Source organism: Aspergillus heteromorphus, assembly GCF_003184545.1.
Source record: "Aspergillus heteromorphus CBS 117.55 chromosome Unknown BO70scaffold_35, whole genome shotgun sequence".
In the NCBI taxonomy this organism is placed as follows: Eukaryota; Fungi; Ascomycota; class Eurotiomycetes; order Eurotiales; family Aspergillaceae; genus Aspergillus; species Aspergillus heteromorphus.
This window is the reverse complement of record NW_020290440.1, coordinates 136,172-155,436: the sequence shown is the minus strand read 5'-3', so window position 1 is coordinate 155,436 and position 19,265 is coordinate 136,172. Positions and strand designations below refer to the sequence as shown.

The 19,265-nt window shown below is 55.2% G+C and overlaps 7 protein-coding genes across 7 annotated transcripts; 6 read left to right on the top strand and 1 right to left on the bottom strand.

The window, feature by feature from the left end:
• Positions 1-264: 264 nt before the first annotated feature.
• Positions 265-868, bottom strand: BO70DRAFT_366016 (60S ribosomal protein eL30). Its single transcript, XM_025544220.1, has 3 exons — positions 774-868; positions 679-716; positions 265-593 (listed from the first exon to the last, which is right to left on the bottom strand). Exons 1-3 carry the CDS (start codon positions 844-846, stop codon positions 381-383), a joined length of 324 nt encoding a protein of 107 aa, XP_025395353.1. The 5' UTR covers positions 847-868; the 3' UTR covers positions 265-380.
• A 2,986-nt stretch (positions 869-3,854) lies between these two features.
• Positions 3,855-6,243, top strand: BO70DRAFT_151720 (uncharacterized protein). The gene is made up of 2 exons (XM_025538214.1): positions 3,855-4,732; positions 4,816-6,243. Exons 1-2 carry the CDS (start codon positions 4,105-4,107, stop codon positions 6,114-6,116), a joined length of 1,929 nt encoding a protein of 642 aa, XP_025395352.1. The 5' UTR covers positions 3,855-4,104; the 3' UTR covers positions 6,117-6,243.
• A 597-nt stretch (positions 6,244-6,840) lies between these two features.
• On the top strand, positions 6,841-7,975 carry BO70DRAFT_366013 (coatomer subunit zeta). Its single transcript, XM_025544219.1, has 2 exons — positions 6,841-7,248; positions 7,328-7,975. The coding sequence occupies exons 1-2, from the start codon at positions 6,884-6,886 to the stop codon at positions 7,566-7,568; spliced, it is 606 nt and encodes a 201-aa protein (XP_025395351.1). The 5' UTR covers positions 6,841-6,883; the 3' UTR covers positions 7,569-7,975.
• An 84-nt stretch (positions 7,976-8,059) lies between these two features.
• On the top strand, positions 8,060-13,865 carry BO70DRAFT_432689 (uncharacterized protein). Its single transcript, XM_025548345.1, has 5 exons — positions 8,060-8,207; positions 8,268-8,336; positions 8,405-9,981; positions 10,034-11,637; positions 12,355-13,865. Exons 1-5 carry the CDS (start codon positions 8,175-8,177, stop codon positions 13,740-13,742), a joined length of 4,671 nt encoding a protein of 1,556 aa, XP_025395350.1. The 5' UTR covers positions 8,060-8,174; the 3' UTR covers positions 13,743-13,865.
• Positions 13,866-14,372: 507 nt separating this feature from the next.
• On the top strand, positions 14,373-15,782 carry aah1 (adenosine deaminase). Its single transcript, XM_025544218.1, has one exon. The coding sequence runs from the start codon at positions 14,605-14,607 to the stop codon at positions 15,667-15,669; it is 1,065 nt and encodes a 354-aa protein (XP_025395349.1). The 5' UTR covers positions 14,373-14,604; the 3' UTR covers positions 15,670-15,782.
• Positions 15,783-16,009: 227 nt separating this feature from the next.
• Positions 16,010-16,792, top strand: BO70DRAFT_366010 (uncharacterized protein). Its single transcript, XM_025544217.1, has one exon. It carries the CDS (start codon positions 16,017-16,019, stop codon positions 16,632-16,634), a length of 618 nt encoding a protein of 205 aa, XP_025395348.1. The 5' UTR covers positions 16,010-16,016; the 3' UTR covers positions 16,635-16,792.
• Positions 16,793-16,980: 188 nt separating this feature from the next.
• Positions 16,981-18,452, top strand: BO70DRAFT_366008 (complex I 24 kDa subunit family protein). The gene is made up of 3 exons (XM_025544216.1): positions 16,981-17,148; positions 17,281-17,571; positions 17,676-18,452. The coding sequence occupies exons 1-3, from the start codon at positions 17,020-17,022 to the stop codon at positions 18,072-18,074; spliced, it is 819 nt and encodes a 272-aa protein (XP_025395347.1). The 5' UTR covers positions 16,981-17,019; the 3' UTR covers positions 18,075-18,452.
• Positions 18,453-19,265: the final 813 nt, after the last annotated feature.

Genomic DNA, 19,265 nt, shown 5'->3' with positions numbered 1-19,265 from the left:
TGAGATGGCAATCCTGCTCTCAGCTAGTGCTTATTGGAGTCATTCGAGTGACTCATTTGGATCGACCCTCTTTACGGTTTTCACCAATCGCCGGGACGCGGCCGCGCTTTCCACTATCCACTCAATCCTACAGACTACGCTATGTAGAAACCAATGTAGATGAAAGTTGTTCTGTCATTATCTAAATCGTGCCGTGACGTATCATGGCATTCCACCGTTCAGACATAACATGAATTCCTTGACCAAGCTTTACACCTACTGGCCGGTGAGGATGTCGGAGTCACCGGCATCGAGGACGGTCATGGTGGAAGTGCGGAAGAGCTTACCGCAGGCGGTACCGAGCTCGATCTGTACGTCTGCGTTAGCAATCTACTCAAGGACTATGTGGTGGATGTCCTGGCAGTGTTCCGAGACCCAGGGTCGAGAAGCCTGCCTCCGGACATGTCCCGAGCGAGAAATACGGCGGTTGCACTCACGTTGTTACCAGAGAAGTGGTGAACGGGGGCCTTGGCGAGCATGGCGTAGTACTCGAGCTCACTCTTGCGGAGGGGAGGAGTGTTGGCGGCGATGATGACCAGCTTGGCCTTGCCGGACTGTTGACGATTGATTAGTTACCGTTCACCCGTCTGCTGTGTCGAGCCGTGCAGTGTCTCCTGCACTCCCTTCTGGTGTACTCACGCGGAGGGTCTTGATGGTGGACTTGTATCCAAGGGTGACTGGATAAATCGTTAGCGACCGGCTAATCTATCAAGGTTGAAAAATTCCAATCATACCCTTTCCGGACTTCATCACAAGCGCCAGGCGCGAGTTGATGGTGTCACCGCTCTTCTTAGTCTTGTTGGCCATCGTTGCGCTGTGGAAGTTGATCTAAACTTCTGCATGATCAAATTGAATCAGCATTGGTTCGCTCCCATTTTTTAAGCAAGCACTGCCGATAATGCAACCGCTCCATCTCGACCGCGACAGAAAAACCTGACGGCCGTCGAGAGAAGCGGGCAATCAGCCGTAGCTTGTGGGAGAGTACCACATACCTAAGGTTGAATGTGGTGTCGAGAAGTGCGCTCCGGCCTAGTCTTTGAGATTGAGATGGTTAGAGAAAACCCATCACCCGTTTTTTTGTGGGTTTGCCAAATCTCGGATAGGAATTCTCCGCTCCGCCGCTGCTGACTCATCCGGTTTCCGGGCTGGAAAATTACATACCAGCGTTACATGCGGGTATCTGAAACCCGGCGGGACTCGTGCTCTGTAGATCGACGCCCGACAACCAGTATCTTTAAGATTACGCGTGGCGAGAATCCATACGATGACATCGATGAGTGTCTCCGGTGTATGTCTAGCATCGGCCTGCGATGCCTATGTAAATGAAAGGCCAGCGCTAGCAGTGCTTCCAGGTATTGTTGGCTCAGTGTTAACTTTCTGCCCCGAATTCAGCCGTTCACCACCACCCGAACCACGTTGGTTGATATCAATAGCTCACTTTGTGGACTCGTGGATCAGAATATAGGCTTGGGAAACCCCATTCAGACTTCAGACTTGAGATTGAAAGCTCGGTCTTCGAAGCGGTTGCCATGATGATATTGGAAAGAACGTGTAACTCAGGTTGTGGGTCATTCACGACAAGCTGGAAGAAGCCTACTACAAGTTGTCTAATTTACCTCGACAGCTGGTGACAGTCTGACTTTAGTAGCGTGTTGCTGCGAAATCCCAGTCAATCAAGCAACTGCCCGCAAGCTTGCTGCGCTGTCAAGTGGACCAGAGCCGATCATTGGTGTGCACGGCGGTCTTCTATTAACCAGCCAGTTTCACCATTGCGTTTCAAGCCAAGCTGCTATATTGCTTGAGTGTTGTTTTCCGATCAGCAAGTCTTCCTTGAATCTCCGGGCGACCTTGAGTGTGAGAAGGTTATTCCTCCTATGACACTTGAACAGTGATACTCTCGATCACTTCGCAGGAGCATGGCCTGTAACTGGCTACTATGGGCACCGCCTGAGTGGGAAGGTAGATGATGTTTCACCACTGACACTATGTCATCGTCACTTCGGAGCATACCGCGCTGGTGCCCTTCACTTGTTAGCTTCCAACTCACTTGGCATCTCTCTCGTGCCCTGTGCTGGCATGGGACATGTCCAGAGACTGTAGACCTTGTAGCTATGGGCTGTAAGGCCAAACTATGAACTTGGAATAGGAGACTAAGTGCTAAGGTGTTGCCAACATGATACTGGTCTGGACGCTATCCATCGCTTCCTGTGATTTCTCCGCGGCCTTGGGAGAGGTTGACAAGCTCTTATGGTTGACGCTCTGACAATATTATTATCTGGCGGATATTCGGAAGACGCACAGATGTTCAATTCCCTTGTTTGGCACCCATCACCGGCCGAAGCATATAGATTGGGTGGCGAGTAGAAAGGGGGAAAGATATACAAGCACAGTGCATTCTGTCTGTAGATTGCAATTTAACACCTTCAACCGACCTTGTGTCTTCAGAATTAATAGGGGTAGCTGGAACTAATAGTTCCGGTTGAGTGGTCAGGCCATGATGTTTGTAGATTCCCAAAGGGGCGCCGGGGTGGCATATCTCCATGAATATATAGGTGGTGTCAGCACGTCAGTAACCGGATAATATCGCCTGGGAATTACCAATCAAATACAGGATAACTACTATTCTAACTGAACTCTTAAACTGGAGAATGTTATGCATACAGCATATCTACTGCAATTGCCTGTATATAACCGACTGCTAATTCCGCACCGTAGAGCAGGTAAATGCAGTTAAGTATAAAGATTGATCCTCACTTCCGCCCCAAGTATAAGGTAGCAATCAAGTAATCAGTACTCTGGGAGCCATGGTTATCGACCTCCTACTCCACTCTACGCATATTACTATTTCCATCGAGTTATTGTCCGGTTGCCTAGATATGCCTCCGGTGCCTGAATAACGCATCGAGCCTTACATCAGGGCTCCGAAGACAGCCCGCTGATCCCGATGCATGGCCGGAAACCGCAACTGCGGACGTGGCGCAGGATGGAAATCTGTCCGCGCCCCCCCCCCCCCCCCTGAGGCCGGAAATCCATGATTGGGTGGCAAGGATGGTTGCGAAGAGGAATACGATGGCTGCTTGCCTTAGCCTGACAGATGGCTGGACCCTGTGCGCCGCAAGGAACCCAAGGGGGAGGTGGTGCTATCTTTATCGTTGCCATGTGTTGTTCGCCGGTCGCCCAGGTGAGGACGGGTTTGTTTGGGGTTGGTGAGGGGAGGGGGGATGTCCTTGAGCTGCAGTGGGATGGATGCCATGGCAGCACCTACATTGCATGGAGTATGGAGTACGGAGTACATCACACATGATCTGTAGTTCTTTGTAACAACCAGAGAGCAGTGTAACTCCCATTTAGTAGGCAGATGGATGAGCGATTATTCGAGATCTCGAAAAAGGGGATGACCGTGTAACAGGTCGTATGCAATACCGTTAGTCCCATGGGACGGAGGGTAATAGATTGTCCCGAGTGGGAAATCCCCAGGCCAACCTGGCCCAACTGGGGCCGGGCACGGCGTTATGTACGGTAAAGCCGGCCGGTCATACAGGCCGGGGCCTAAGACCACTAACATGCCCCAATACGGCCGTTCCCATCGTGCCCATCAACCCAATCGTCAATTTATGCCGTCCGCCTGTTGTGCCCATCAGTTGCGTTGGTGACCTTCCTACTCTCCTCCTCCCTCATGCTCATGCTGCTCGGAATCATCCCTCACTTGCCATCTCTCCTCCACTGCCTATCCCCCCTCTCCCCAAGTCCACCGATCAACATCATCCCTCCGCCATCCTTGCGTGTTGCCGGCGAGATCCTTCTCTGCTTGCCCGGAGGCTAGCCGTGGCCAGCCATTCCAACTAAGTAAACCATCCCCCACCCGAGATAGTTACCTAGTGCCCACTGTGTTTTGACCGCTACTACAACTACTCCTCGGCGTCCGTTCCTTAAATTTATCGACTTAATTTCCCGGCCGTTTCGACGCAGTTTTAATCCCCAGAGGCCTTTCTTCCCCGTTCCCCTGTCTGGGTTGCTTTGCATCTCTGACACTCAACCCTACCGCTTCCTCCACAGTCGGTGAACATGTCGTCTGCGACACCTCGCAAGCCCGGCACCCCGGGCCATTCCGCCAGATCATCCACTGCAGAGACTCATGCGGCCAACGGGGCCTCATCGCGACCGCACTCCCGGTCTCCCAGTACGTCGACAAATGGCGTCTCTCGCTCCCCCTCCCTCCGTGCCTCGACCCCCGTCTCCGCGCGGGCTGCAGCCCGGAAGCCGGGGCGGTCCAACCTAAGCACCTCCAGTGCCCCGAAGGTGACACCCAACGCCTCCGAGGAGGAGGCCCGCGCTCAGAACGCGGCTCTCATCGACGACCTCAAGGAGCAGCTGCAGAAGGCTGAGACCGCCTCCGAGCAATACCGCAAGCAGCTGGGCGTTCTTCAGATGCGGCTCGACGAAGCGGTCAGCGAACAGGGCAAGCTGGAGGACCAGAGCCACGAGAGGGATAGTAAGGTCGAGGCCCTGAATGGCGAGATCCGTGACCATGTCCGCCAGATTCGCGATCTGGAGCAGGCACATGAACTCGAGCGGAACGCCATGTTGCAAGAGAAGGAGCAACAAGCCAGTCGGGAGGAAGAGATGCAGGCCACCATCCAGCGCCTGAAGGAATCCCTGGCCCAGAAGGAGCGAAACGCCGATGCCGATAAAAGTGTGTACCGCTCTTGTACGAAGATGTCTTTTCTTCTTATTCTCTTCGGTCGAGGTGTGATCGCTGCTAACACGTTGCTTTAGCCAGTTTCCGCAACCGAGCGTCACCGGACGTCGATGGACAATTCGCGCCCTCTTCCCAGATTGAGCGGAGCCCTTCACGGAATAACTCGAAGCTGCTTCTGCAGAAGGATAAGCTGATCGAGTCTCTTCGCCTCGAGTTGGCGGAGTCTCAGATCAAGCTCGTCGAAATGGAGAATAAGGGTGGTGGCAGACAGCGCGAGCTGGAGAAGGAGCTTCTGGAAGCCCGTATGGCCAACGCCCGCTTGATGGAGGACAACGAGAGCTACCAGTTGCTTCTCAGCGAGAGAACCCTGAACGGTGACTTCACCAAGGGCGACTTCATGCGCGAAGTCCACCCCGACACTGCCGACGAGGCCACCGAGGCTGGCAGTGGATTGGGCTCCTTGGCCGATGAGCTCGAATCTGTCGATGCCAGGGCTGAGACGGATCACGCACGCAAGCTTGAGCTGGAAGTCAAGGCCCTGAAGGACCAGAACAAGGCCCTCACCCTTTACATCGAGCGCATCATCAGCCGGCTCCTGCAGCACGACGGGTTTGAGACTATTTTGGACAAGAATGAAAACGACCCCCCATCCAAGAGAGGAGCTGCCAGCAACAAAGAGCTCCCGCCAACCCCGCCCGAGAAGGATGACGCCGCATCGCAAACCTTCGTCCAGAGAGCCCGGTCAGTCGTGGGGGCCCCGATCCCAGCACGGCCTATTCATTTGGCCCAGCCACGGTCGCGCCCCACCAGCTATATGCCACCTCCGACCAGCATGCCCACCGCTCACGAAAACCCGGAGACAGCCCCCAGCATTCCCCTTCGTGCTCAGTCAATCCGCGGTCACCGTCGGACAAGGTCCGAGCAGACCGATCCCGGAGCCGCCTCTGTCGTCGGGCAGATGTATCGGGGACGCAACTCGGGTGGGCCTATCAGCCCTACTCTCATGGGACCTGGCAACCGCCAAAGCGCATTCTCTGGGGCGAGCATCATGTCGAGCATGAGCACCGGTGGCCGTGCCCCGTCTCTCTCTAGCCAGTTGGAGCACAGCCGCTTGAGCAGCTCAGACAGTGTGACGAGCGACCCGGCTGGCGATACGGCATCTACGGGTGCGACCTCGAACTCCCCTCGCTCCAGCACCGGCATGACCAACTACACTGGAGCCGTGATGACCCAGAATAAATTGCGCCCTCTGCGGCTTGTCAGCGAAACCCGAGCGGCCGAGGAAGAGGACGCCGCTCGCAAGAAGGCGAACCGTGGAAGCTGGATTTCGTGGTTTAACCGTCCCAACCCCACTGAGGCCGGCCAGTCTCCCATCTGAGCGCCATCGCCTCGGGATAATTGGGGATACTCTCTCCTCCGCCTTCCAGGGAAATCAATACTCTGCTCCTTGTGTTATTCGCAGTTAATGCGCATGATCTTCTCTGCCCTCGACGAACAGGGCCATGGCCGCTACGGTTGGATTATATCATTCTTCTTCGGTGTTGATCATCACCATGGTGTTGAGCCGATAATGGCCCAGAATGCACTTTTGAGCATCTGGCACTTTTCGCGTCCATTTTATTGAAACCCCTATGTTTTATTTTTTATTTTATTTTTTTGGAAACGTGATAGACGACCACATCCTTTTGAAACTTTATGATGCCAGCCATGGGTATTGCTTGGACACTCCTTTCACCCTCAACAGGGAATGTCATATTCCTGGACGCGACGATCCTTGCTTATCTGCTTATGCCCCTCCTTCCTTGATGAACATACATATGGTTTATATCCGCCGTTCACAGAGTGAAATTGTCTTGTGATATTTGTCGTTAATGATCTGTTTTAGAAACCTGTACTATAGAGGTAGTAAATACATACTTGCTCGCTCATGATTTTCTGATGATATTCGTTCCGTTAATATATGAACCTAAATAAAGAAAGTAAACGTATCGTAATGAATTTTTTGGGGTGGGTGGTATAGTCCGGAACAACGTTCCAGCGGCGGCCGGATTGCGGCCAGGTTGACGGTAAATAGTTGGAGCCCCGAATGGACCCCCGGAGCTGTCAGTTACCAGTCACCACGTTACCAGAACCCAATTGCCCACCATGACCGGCTCTCTCTCCCTCTTCTCCGTCAATGCCGTCCTGTTGATGTCGGCCGACGATGGCTCTCGCATCTTCACCAAGTACTACTCGCCTCCTCACCCCCCGGCCGGTGCTGCCCCCAACTCGACCGATTACCCCGGAGCGAACCCGTATCCCACCCTGAAAGACCAGAAGGCCTTCGAGCAGGGTCTCCTCGAGAAGACCAACAAGCAGACCAGCGATGTCATCCTGTACGACAACCGGATAGTCGTCTTCAAGATGGAGAGCGACGTGATGCTGTATGTGGTGGGAAGCGCCGACGAGAACGAAGTGCTGCTCTACAACGTTGTCCTGTCGCTACGGGATGCCCTGGGAATCCTCTTCAAGTACGCCCCTCCCCCCCTTCCCCATCCCCTGGTCCCCGATTACCCCAGTCCGTTTGCTAACCAACTTCTCTCCGTCTAGGGGCGCCACCGACAAGCGCACCATCGTCGAGAACTACGACCTGGTCGCCCTGGCCATCGACGAGCTCATCGACGACGGCATCATCCTCGAGACCGACCCCGTGCTGATCGCCTCGCGCGTGAGCCGCGCCCCCGCCCCCGATGCGCCCAACCTCAAGAGCATCGACTTGACCGAACAGGGTCTGCTCAATGCCTGGGAGCTTGGCAAGCGGCGTCTGGCCGAGGGCTTGCGCCAGATGTAAATGGGGCGGTTGTCTGTGGATCAACGTTGACGGGTTCCCATTTCCATTGAGGCGATTCTTTTCTTTCTTTCTGTCCATTACCTACATGTCTTGTTGTCTTATCTGGCTGGTCCTGGCGTGGTATTGTGCGCATTGTTCACGGTTTAATTATGTCTTTTTTTTTTCTCTTGTACCCCTTCTCTTTTACAACATTATTGGCCCTGTATTGGGGTTGCAGAGGCTCGAGGTACCCATAGATATCCTCCTTGCTGTTTCAAAGCGAGAATATTGTGCTGTTAAAAGTCGGTGGTGAGGGGGTGTCCGTGGGGATGTTCGTATGAAGATTTGGCCATGTGAAGGTAGAGATATAGCGAGGGTATTCCGCGGTATGCAGAGACTCGCCCAGCATCGTAGTGCAAGGGGAGATAAGCTCCTTCGTGCAGAGTCGGGGGGGGGGGGTGAAAGCGATGGATCACGATGGAAAAGCAACGCATCGGCAGGCAGAAAACCGCCCCGCATACGTCACGCCCCGACAGTTGCAAAACTCTTGAGCCACCGCCACGACTCCTGCGTAACATACTCGCTTCCCTGCAGGACAAGAGAGAGAGAGAGACACCCATTTAGAAGATGAAACAGAGATTCTCATCCTTGGATGTCAAGGTTTGTCGCCTGCGCCGTCCCCCCTCGCCGCCCACTCACTCACTCACTCAATCATGCCAGGTCATCTCCCAGGAACTCGCCTCGCAGTTAGTCAACCTGCGAGTTTCGAACATCTACGACCTCTCCTCCGTATGTCGCTCCTGTCGCCATCCCAGCCGTCACCCTCCAGCTAATTAGACTTCTTCATTGCTCAACAGCGAGTCTTCCTCTTCAAACTCGCCAAACCCGACCACCGCAAGCAACTGGTCATCGACTCGGGCTTCCGCTGCCATGTCACGCAATACTCGCGCGCCACAGCGACCACCCCCTCGCCATTCGTGACGCGCCTGCGCAAATTCCTCAAATCCCGCCGTATCACCTCCGTCGCCCAGATCGGCACCGACCGCATCATCGACTTCTCCTTCAGCGATGGCGTCTACCACCTGTTCCTCGAGTTCTTCGCCGGCGGAAACATCATCCTCACCGACCGCGAATACAACATCCTCGCGCTGTTCCGGCAGGTCCCCGCCGGCGAGGACGGCCAGGAGGAGACCCGCGTTGGCTTGCCCTACACGGTGACCAATAAGCAGAATTACCATGGTATCCCTGATATCACGCTCGAGCGGGTGAGGGAGACGGTGGAGAAGGCGAAGGCCCTGTTTGCGAAGGAGGACGGCGCGCCGAAGAAGTCCAAGAAGAGGAATGTCGATGTGCTGAGGAAGGCTCTGTCGCAGGGTTTTCCCGAGTATCCGCCGCTCTTGCTGGATCATGCGTTTGCCGTGAAAGAGTTTGATCCCGCGACTCCGCTTGACCGGGTCTTGGGGGATGAGGCGCTCTTGCAGGAGGTGGTGGCGGTGTTGGAGGAGGCGAGGACGGAGAATACCAAGTTGTCTGTTGTGAAGAATCATCCCGGGTATATTGTTGCCAAGGAGGATGCTCGATCTGTGGCGTCGGCCGAGGGGAAGGAGGATGCGAAGAAGGCGCTTTATGAGGATTTCCACCCCTTCAAGCCCCGTCAGTTTGAGGGGAAACCGGGCGTGACGATCCTGGAGTTCGAGTCCTTCAACGCTACGGTGGATGAGTATTACTCGTCGATCGAGACGCAGAAGCTAGAGTCCCGGCTTACGGAGCGCGAGGAGGCCGCGAAGAAGAAGCTCGATGCGGTCAGACAGGAGCATTCCAAGCGCATCGGTGCCCTGAAAGATGCCCAGGAGTTGCATATTCGCAAGGCGGGCGCCATTGAGGACAATGTCTACCGGGTGAAGGAGGCCATGGATGCCGTTAATGGGCTGATTGCGCAGGGGATGGATTGGGTGGAAATCGCCCGGCTGATTGAGATGGAGCAGGGCCGGGGGAACCCCGTGGCCAGTGTGATTAAGTTGCCGTTGAAGCTTCACGAGAATACTATAACACTGGTTCTGGGAGAGGCGGGTGAAGAGCAGGATGAGGGCGATGCGCTGTTTTCGGATGATGAGTCGGCGTCGGAGGACGAGGAGGAGGAAGCTGAGAAACAGGCTCAGCGGGAGTCGAAGGCGCTGACTGTTGATATTGATCTTGGGCTGTCGCCTTGGGCTAATGCGACGCAGTACTACGAACAGAAGAAGGTGGCTGCTGTCAAAGAGCAGAGAACCACGCAGTCCTCGACCAAGGCGCTCAAGAGCCACGAGAAGAAAGTGACAGAGGATTTGAAGAAGAATCTGAAGCAGGAGAAGCAGGTTCTTCGGCCTGCTAGGAAGCTTTTCTGGTTCGAGAAGTTCCTCTTCTTTATTTCGTCGGAGGGATACCTGGTGCTAGGGTATGTGTGCTGTTCTCTTCTTATATGTTCTGATCCCGTCTAACTTTCTCAGTGGCCGCGACGCTATGCAGAGCGAGACCCTCTACCGCCGTTATCTGAAGCCAGGTGACATCTTCGTGCATGCGGATCTAGAAGGCGCTACGCCTATGATCGTGAAGAACCGAGCGAGCTCGGCCAACGCACCCATCCCTCCTAGTACTCTCTCACAGGCTGGTAACCTCTGTGTTGCCACGTCCAGCGCTTGGGACTCCAAGGCCGTCATGTCAGCATACTGGGTCAACGCAAACCAGGTCACCAAGACTACGACGGGCGGCCTTCTCCCCACCGGCGAGTTCAATGTCAAGGGCGAGAAGAATTTCTTGGCCCCTTCACAGCTTGTCCTGGGATTTGCGGTGATGTTCCAGGTCAGTAAGGAAAGTCTCCGAAACCACAAGACCCTCCGATTCGAGGAGCCTGTGGCCGCGGATGTGTCTGCGGGGGCAGCTGAGCCCGGAAATGAGGTCGAGGAGAAGCAGCCTGTCGAGCAGAAGACGGATGCCGAGCCTGAGAGCCCGGTTGAAGCCCAAGAAAAAAAGCAGAGCGCGGAATCTGAGGAGGTTGAAAATGATATCACTGTTCCAGCCAGGAACCCGTTGCAACGCGGGTCATCTGAGCCTGTTCAGAGACTGGATGAACCCCAGGATGAACCAGACGATGAAAACGACGAAGAGCCAGAATCGCCGGATGGTGACCACGAGGAGACAGAAACAACCCAGACGGTAGCAGATGAAGCGAATGATGAAGAGGGCACGGCCTCACAACCTCAGGATAAGCGACAGCTGTCTCCCAAAGAAAGACGTCAGCTCAGAAAAGGAAAGCCCATCGACACGCCGGATTCTGGTGCCAAGGAATCCAAAGAATCCGAGGAGAGTCAATTACTCGCAACCCACGGGAACGGGACTAAATCAACCAACACCAGGCAGGTGATCCCTCCTACTCGGGGCAAGAAGGCCAAGGCAAAGAAGGCAGCAGCCAAGTATGCGGACCAGGACGATGAGGACCGTGAATTGGCTCTGCGTTTGCTGGGCGCCAAGAGCGCCAAAGCTGAAAAGGCTGCCGCAGAGGCTGAGGCCAAGGTCAACCGCCAAAAAGAGGCCGAGGAGCAGAAGAAACGCCGTCGCGCCCAGCATGAACGTGCCGCGGAAGCGGAGCGTAAACGTCAGGCTCTCTTTGAAGAAGGCGGTGCCGATGAGGACGAAGACACCGTCGCCGCAGAGGCAGCGGACATGGAATGGATCCCCGCGCTGATCGGCACTCCTCACGTCGACGATGAGATCCTTGCTGCCATCCCCGTATGTGCTCCGTGGGCCGCCCTGGGCCGGTACAAGTACCGAACCAAGCTGCAGCCCGGCGCGGTGAAGAAGGGCAAGGCTGTCAAGGAGATTATAGGGCGGTGGGTTGCGGAGACGACCACCGGTAAGGTCAAGAAGGAGCACGCCGAAGACGCTGGGATTGACCGTGCGGCGGCGGAGAAGCTCCGCGCCCAGGAAGGAGACTTGCTCAAGGGGTGGAAGGATACGGAGGTCATCAACACTGTGCCCGTTGGCAAGGTCCGCATCATGGGCGGAGCGGCGACCAGTGGAGGTGACAAGGGCAAGGGCAAGGGTGGTGGTGGTGGTGGGGTGGGGGTGGCAATCGGGGAGGGAAGGGAGGGAAGGGAGGGAAGAAGAAATAGTGTTCTGGAATTCTTTAATTGGATGTTTGTCCATGATAGATATAGATACTGATTGGTGATACCCTGGACCCGGCTGTGGTTGGGTTGATTGGCAATGCAACCTGGAATCTGCCTGTGTGCAAAAGTAAGTAGTACAGCGCTGTATTGCTTGAAGAAGAAATAAGATGGACAGGGTATTTATCCCCCTCGACTATGACATAGAGTAGATCCAGTGCTCTTGGCAGGGACCCTGGTTTCCACCATGACCATCTCTTGGATAGTTTTGTGCATACCTCTACTGTGTTAGTAGATATACACAGTAATTTATATCAGATAAAATGACAGAACTCGACAGTCGCACTCCCATGCCATCGGATCATGGCCAAAACAAGATCTGGACTGCCCCTGCTTAGTCACCGCCAACCGACGTCATCACGAAGATTTTCGAGGCGATCTTCGCAACCATCCAAATATTCTTGAAATCACAATTGTCTCCGGCTGCAATCGCGCGGGTCGGACAAGACTGGTGGAGTACTCGACGAGACTGACAGGAGACTCCCGGAGCTGCCCTGGTCGATGAGCGAATAGACTCGACTCGACCTGCCCTCCCCCCACCACCGCGAACAATTTTCCCTGCCTGACTCACCGGCTGCGCACCCCGCGATCTTTCTCCCCATCAGTCAAGCTGGTTTTGCTCTTCTCCCGCCTCGTCGCTGGCGGTCTCCCGCGCAGCTTTGCCAGGTTCTTCGCTTCCTCCACCACCATGACGCCCAACGCGTCCACCCGTATCGTGTCCGTCCGCCGACTCAACAAGGAAGGCCCCGGGGATCGATCCCTCGCGGAGTGGTGGACCAGCGAGCGCGACAACAAGACCCCCGAATCCGTCGCCATCGAGGAAGCCGCCCATCTCCTCCGCACCAGCGACATCCCCGTCGCCTTTCCTACAGAGACGGTGTACGGTCTGGGGGCAGATGCCACGCGCAGTGATGCCGTGCAAGGGATCTACAAGGCGAAGCAGCGGCCGTCCGACAACCCGTTGATCATCCACGTCGATTCGCTGCAGATGTTGGAGCGCCTCCTCAACCCCGTGCAGGAGAGCCCAACCCGCGTCACCAAGACCGCTACGAACGGCATCCCCTCCATCTACGAACCCCTGATCTCGCGCTTCTGGCCCGGCCCCCTCACCATCCTCCTCCACAACCCCTCCGGCTCTCCCCTCGCGAAGGAGGTCACCTCGAAGCTCACCACATTCGGCGCGCGCATGCCCTCGTCACCCCTCGCACGCCTGCTGATCCACGTCGCCGACCGGCCCCTGGCGGCTCCCTCCGCCAACGCATCCACCAAGCCCTCCCCCACCGCAGCGGAGCACGTATACCACGACCTGGAGGGTCGCATCGAGCTGATCCTAGACGGCGGGTCCTGCGGCGTGGGCGTGGAAAGCACCGTGGTCGACGGACTATCCAACCCCCCGGCAGTCCTTCGACCGGGCGGGATCGGCATCGAAGAGATCCGGGAGTGTCCCGGGTGGGAGAACGTGGTGCTCGGCTACCACGACGGCACGCTCGACGTGAAGGAGATCCCGCGGGCGCCCGGGATGAAATACCGACACTACTCGCCCAAGGCGCGCGTGGTGCTCTTCGAAGCCGGCTCGAACGAGCAATCCGTCATGAAGCACATCCGCAAGGACCTGGAAGACACGGCCGTGGGCGCGCACATGGTCGGCATGGTGCGCACGCGGAACTGGAGGCGGGGTCTAGGTCTCCTCCCCGAGGACGAGATCCAGCAGACCCTGAAGACCATCCCGTCCCTGGTGGACGAGCTGGTGGGGTTTTCTGTCCCCGTGAAAGACAGGGTCAAGGGATCCGTCGCCGCCAAGGAGGCCTTCGACTGCTTCCTCGGCTCCGATGTGAAGGCTATCGCCCAGGGCTTGTTCTCCGCCCTTCGCGCTATGGATGATATGGAGGTCGACGTTATCTATGTAGAGGGCATCCCTGATAACCAGGGTGATTTGGCCGCCGCTGTCATGAACCGGCTGCGCAAGGCGGCTGGGGCTGAACTGCGGGTCTAGATTTGATGATCGGGGACGCACTAGACTTCGCACATCGCATTATTTTCTATATAGCTTGGGTTGCTTTTGTGCTGGATAGATGGTATAAAAGATCGGTTACGAATTTGAATGATTAGAACATTGCACTGTGCTTCCATTTCTTCATGGGTATTATCTAATACGAGCAGTAATAGGGGGCGGGCTGGCTGGGACTCTGGTATGGCATAGAGTTTGGGTCCCAACGGCTGCCCCGAGCCTAAAAGATTCGAGAAAAATCTTTCCTATAATTTTAGTTATTCTTATTGTCTACTAGATACTACTCTGTACTCCGTACTACTGGACACTACTACTAGTTAGTATAATAATAATAGTAAGAAGTGCGGCCAGCTTCATCTTATCTCACCCGCATCCTCCCAGCAAGTCTCCGTCCTCCGGCACCGCATCGGCCTCCTCCGACTGGCTCAGCGCCAATTTCTGCGCGCGAAAAAAAAAAAAAAAAAAAACAAGCTTATCGGGCGATGCCTGAAGAAGCCGCCGGGAGTGGGGCGCCCCAGGGCGTGTGGCTCTCCACTGGCTGCCCGTTGGAGTCTTAAGACTGGCTAGCCTCCAGGACATGGCGAATTGTATGGTGGCCATGCCCTGCATCTGAGTCAATTCCTCTCCACTCTCGGACCATCATCTGCATTCGGATGCTTCTTTGCTGCTGCTGCTGCTGCTCGTGACACCTCCGTCGCTACTTATTTAGATACTGCTTCGTCCACGTTCGCTACTGTTGACTTCTTCCACTCACTTTGCTTTGCTTCCGAGATACCCCCTACAGTTACCCTTCACAGTCCAGTCCTCTTTACACATCCTCCCTCTTTCCTGCCAGTCCATCCACACAATGTGTCAATCCACCTGGCATGACTTCCTCCGCGGCCTTCCCAAGTGCGAACACCACGTGCACCTGGAAGGCTGCCTGACACCGGAGCTGATCTTCTCGCTGGCTGCCAAAAACCAAGTGCAGCTCCCGGACGCCGCGACCAACCCAGCCTACGAGTCGATTGAAACGCTCACGGCGCGTTACGGCAACTTCACCTCGCTGGACGACTTCCTCCACTTCTACTTCATCGGCATGTCGGTGCTGAACCAGGAATCCGACTTCGCCGACCTGGCGTGGGCCTATTTCCAAAAGGCGCACGCCGACGGCGTCCACCACGCCGAAGTCTTCTTCGACCCCCAGGTGCACCAAGACCGCGGCATCCCCTACGAGACCATCGTCGCCGGCTTCGTCGCCGGCTGCAAGCGCGCCGAGGCCGAGCTCGGCCTCTCCACCCGGCTCATCCTCTGCTTCGTCCGCCACCTGCCCGTCGCGTCCGCCGAGAAGACCTACCAGGATATCCTCGATAGCCGCCACTTCGAATCGGACGTCATCCACGGCCTGGGCTGGTCCTCCACCGAGGTCGGCCCCCCCAAGGACATGTACCGCGACATCTATGCCTCCGCCGCCCAGCGCGGCGTCCGTCTCACCGCCCACGCCGGCGAGGAGGGCGATCCCACCCACATCAGCGTCGCCCTGGAGCTGGGCGCCACCCGCATCGATCACGGCATTCGTCTCGTCGAGGACCCCGTCCTCATGCAGCGCATCGTCGACGAGGGTATCCTCCTCACCGTCTGTCCCTTGTCCAACGTCCAGCTCAAGTGCGTCAAGTCCGTCGCCGAGGTCCCCATTCGCACTTTCCTGGATGCTGGCGTCAAGTTCTCCATCAACAGTGACGATCCCGCATACTTCGGTGGGTATATTCTGGATAACTACTGCGCTGTGCATGAGGCGTTTGCGTTGAGTGTCGATGAGTGGAGGACGATTGCCGTGAACAGTGTCAGTGAGAGCTGGATTGGCGAGGAGAGGAAGAAGGAGTTGTTCGAGAGTATTGATGCCCATGTGCTCAAGTTTGCCGAGTTGGTGTAATTGCGTTGGGTTGCGTTGGATTGGCTTTGTATGATACCTAGGTAGTTGGGGGCGGTTAATGCGTGATGAGTAGATGATTGTATAGATACTGCTATTGAAAATAATGATCACTTTGAAAGTTTCTGTTTGGGTAGAGAGACGTTTTGAGTGCGTAGGATAGATACTACTGTGTTGTGTTGATGTGATGGCCCGGCTAACTATATATAACGCTGTTAATAACAGCTATCATCTTACTAAGAAGCTCGTATCTGCGTCGACTGTGACACGGTGGCGCCCAAACCCAGCAACTTAATACTAGTAGTAGCAACTTGAAGAAACACACACAGGAAAACATAATGCCCCTGCGCATGTCTCCATTGACTTTGAGCTGCTGCATCACCCGCGCGACCATCCCGCCGCCGTGCCGCCTCTCCCTCTCCGCCAACTACAACTACAAGCTATCCCGAGCACTATCATCATCAGTATTAGTAATATCCAACCCCCCGCTCTCCACGCCTCTCCCAATCTCAAGCTCAACCTTACTATCTACGCGCCTCACCCTCCCAACAACCACACACTTCATCCCCCATACTATCCCCAACCTCCAAAAAACACTCCAAACTGCAACGATGTCCACCTCCCCCCTCCCCCTCCCCCTCCCCACCCGCTACAAACTCATCTTCTTCGTCCCCACCTCGCACCTCGAAGCCTGCAAAGACGCCGTCTTCGCCTGCGGCGCCGGCACCTTCCCCGGCGGCAAGTACACAAAGTGCTGTTTCCAGACGCCCGGACAGGGACAATTTCTGCCGTCGGAGGGCGCGAACCCGGCTATTGGGGTGGTCGGGACGGTGGAGACGGTCCAGGAGATCAGGGTCGAGGTGATGTGTCTTGGGAGGGAGGTTATGGGCATGGCTGTGCAGGCGCTGGTGGAGGCTCATCCGTATGAGGAGGTGGCGTATGAGGTTTATAAGATGGAGGATGTGTGATTTTCATTCGGATTGGGGGGGTTGCTGGTGCTGTGCTGGTGCTGCTGGGTTGGCTGGGATGGGTCATGATGGTTTTTGCTGGAGTTGAGCGGCGGAGGGGGCTATGTTAGTTCAGCTATGACTTAATTATGGCAGTCAGAATCGATATTCAATTGGATTGGAAATCTGGAAATCTGGAAATCTGGACAGTAGAAGTGGTAGTTGAGGTTCGGCGAAATCGTTCATTGGCACAAGGCGGGAGTAATCTGTCGGCGCTGATTGGTCAGCCGCAGCTCCCGCAAAACGCCTCTTCGAGTCCAAGTCGATCGTTCACCTTCAATCCCATCAGATCGAACTCCCCCCCCCCGACCCCCAATCCCCCCAGATTCCCTCTCCGCCGCCGGCAATGGCTTCCAAATTCTTTCCTGCCGTCCCGCGGACTGCCCGCCAGCTTTTCCAGAGCCTCCCCAAGACCCAGACCCAGTACAGACCCTTCTCGGCCGCTCCGCAACGTTGCAGCGACTCCCTTGCCGTGGTACGTTCAGAACCCCCCGAAGGCATCATGGGCTATTCGGGTGGCCCGGATATGTCCTCGCTCTTCGATTGACTGCTGGGGGAAGTGGAATCGTCGCGGGAGAGACATAATCGCTGACCACTGGCCTTCCAGCACCGCAACAAGCCCGACAACAACCCGACCGTCCCCTTCAAGTTCTCCGAGCAGAACCTCAAACTCATCGATGAGATCCTCAAGCGCTACCCTCCCCAGTACAAGAAGGGCGCCGTCATGCCCGTCCTGGACGTCGGCCAGCGCCAGCACGGCTACACCAGCATCAGCGTCATGAACGAGGTCGCCCGTCTCCTCGAGATGCCCCCCATGCGTGTCTACGAAGTCGCGACCTTCTATACCATGTACAACCGCGAGCCCGTGGGCAAGTACTTCGTCCAGCTCTGCACGACGGTATGAACGCCCTCCCCTCCACACTATATCTCACCTCATCCCTCCCAGCCCGTACACTCAATCTGTACACCCAACGGTACACCACTAACAGAACCAAACCCCAGACACCCTGCCAACTCGGCGGCTGCGGCAGCACCAAGATCGTCGAAGCCATCACAGAACACCTCGGCATCACCCCGGGCCACACGACCAAGGACGGCCTCTTCACCTTCGTCGAGGTCGAATGCCTCGGCGCCTGCGTCAACGCCCCCATGGTCCAGATCAACGACGACTACTACGAGGACCTGACCCCCGAATCCATCAAGACCCTCCTCACCGCGCTCAAGGAGTCCTCCGCCGCCGCCGCCGCCGAGGGCCAGTCCCCCAAGGTTCCCGCCCCCGGTCCCCTCAGCGGAAGACAGACCTGCGAGAACAGCGCCAGCCTAACGAACCTGGTCGACCCCGTCTGGGACCCCGCCACGATGATGAGAAAGGACGGTGCGCTGGAGGCTTCGACGCAATAAATGAGATGATGAAGTTAAAATTTCTCCCGCGTTCTCACTCATACTCATACTCTCTCAATACTCACTCCTATGCTATGCTATAATTTCGAGCAGAGAATATAGTTCTTTTTTTTTACACACCTATCCCTCCTCGTTCACATCTGGATACCGTGCGCTGGATCAGTTGAGCATGTTTCCAGCTTCCCCCACCCCCAAATTTCCCTTTTTCTTCCCTGGTTGGCTGGCTGGCTGGTAAATTGGACGGACGGACGGACGCACAGACAGACGGACAGACGGGCCCCTTCCTTCCTACCAGGTAAATGATTATGTACAGTACCTTGTTACCGCTATTGCTATCGTTATTGTTGATGTTATTGCTGTTGTTGCTGTTGATGTTTCTGATCACCTCTTTTCTCTAATTTTACTTTGCGTATGCGTATGCGTATGTGTAGCGTGTAGCGTGTAGCGGAGGATTAACATGGTGACATGATGATACCATATAGTGGAGATGATTTACTTCTACCTACCTACCTACCTTACCTACCTACTTACTACCTACCATAGATGGTTTTGTTAGTAGTCAGCAGTTTCAATGCAGTTATTTCTTATCTTATCCTATCCCACCCCATTATCCATTATTACACTTGTGATCCTTGTTATAAGGATCGCAGGTTAGATCCACGTGGATGTGGATGTGGATGTTAATATAGTTGAGTAGCTCTAGTTCCAGCTCCAGCCCCTTCAAGAACTTGAAGTTTACACACAGCAAGTATAGTTAAGTGTAAGTAGTGTATATATAACAGGACAGACACCGTGATACTCACTCACTCACTCACTGGCATAATTATAACTATAATTATAATTAGTAATTTGATCAACCACTTGCTTGCTTTTCTCCGCTCCACGTCCTAGGTACTCCACACAAACACATACAGGCTATCTAGTATACTTCTCAGGTTTTTCTTCAACACACACCCTGTTCAACTTGAACCTGTATAGTAGCGCCTTCTCCCTGGAGATGATGTTAATATATAGTAATCAAATATCACCCTTATTGTCAGAGGGATAACTAGTTAGAGGTTATGTTATGACCAAGTGCAGTGGTTAATAAATCAATCCAAAACTAGATAATTTTATCCAGGACGGCTCTGGTCTGCGGTGGAGAGTACTATAGTACTATACAGTACAGTACTACAGTGCTACAGTGCTACA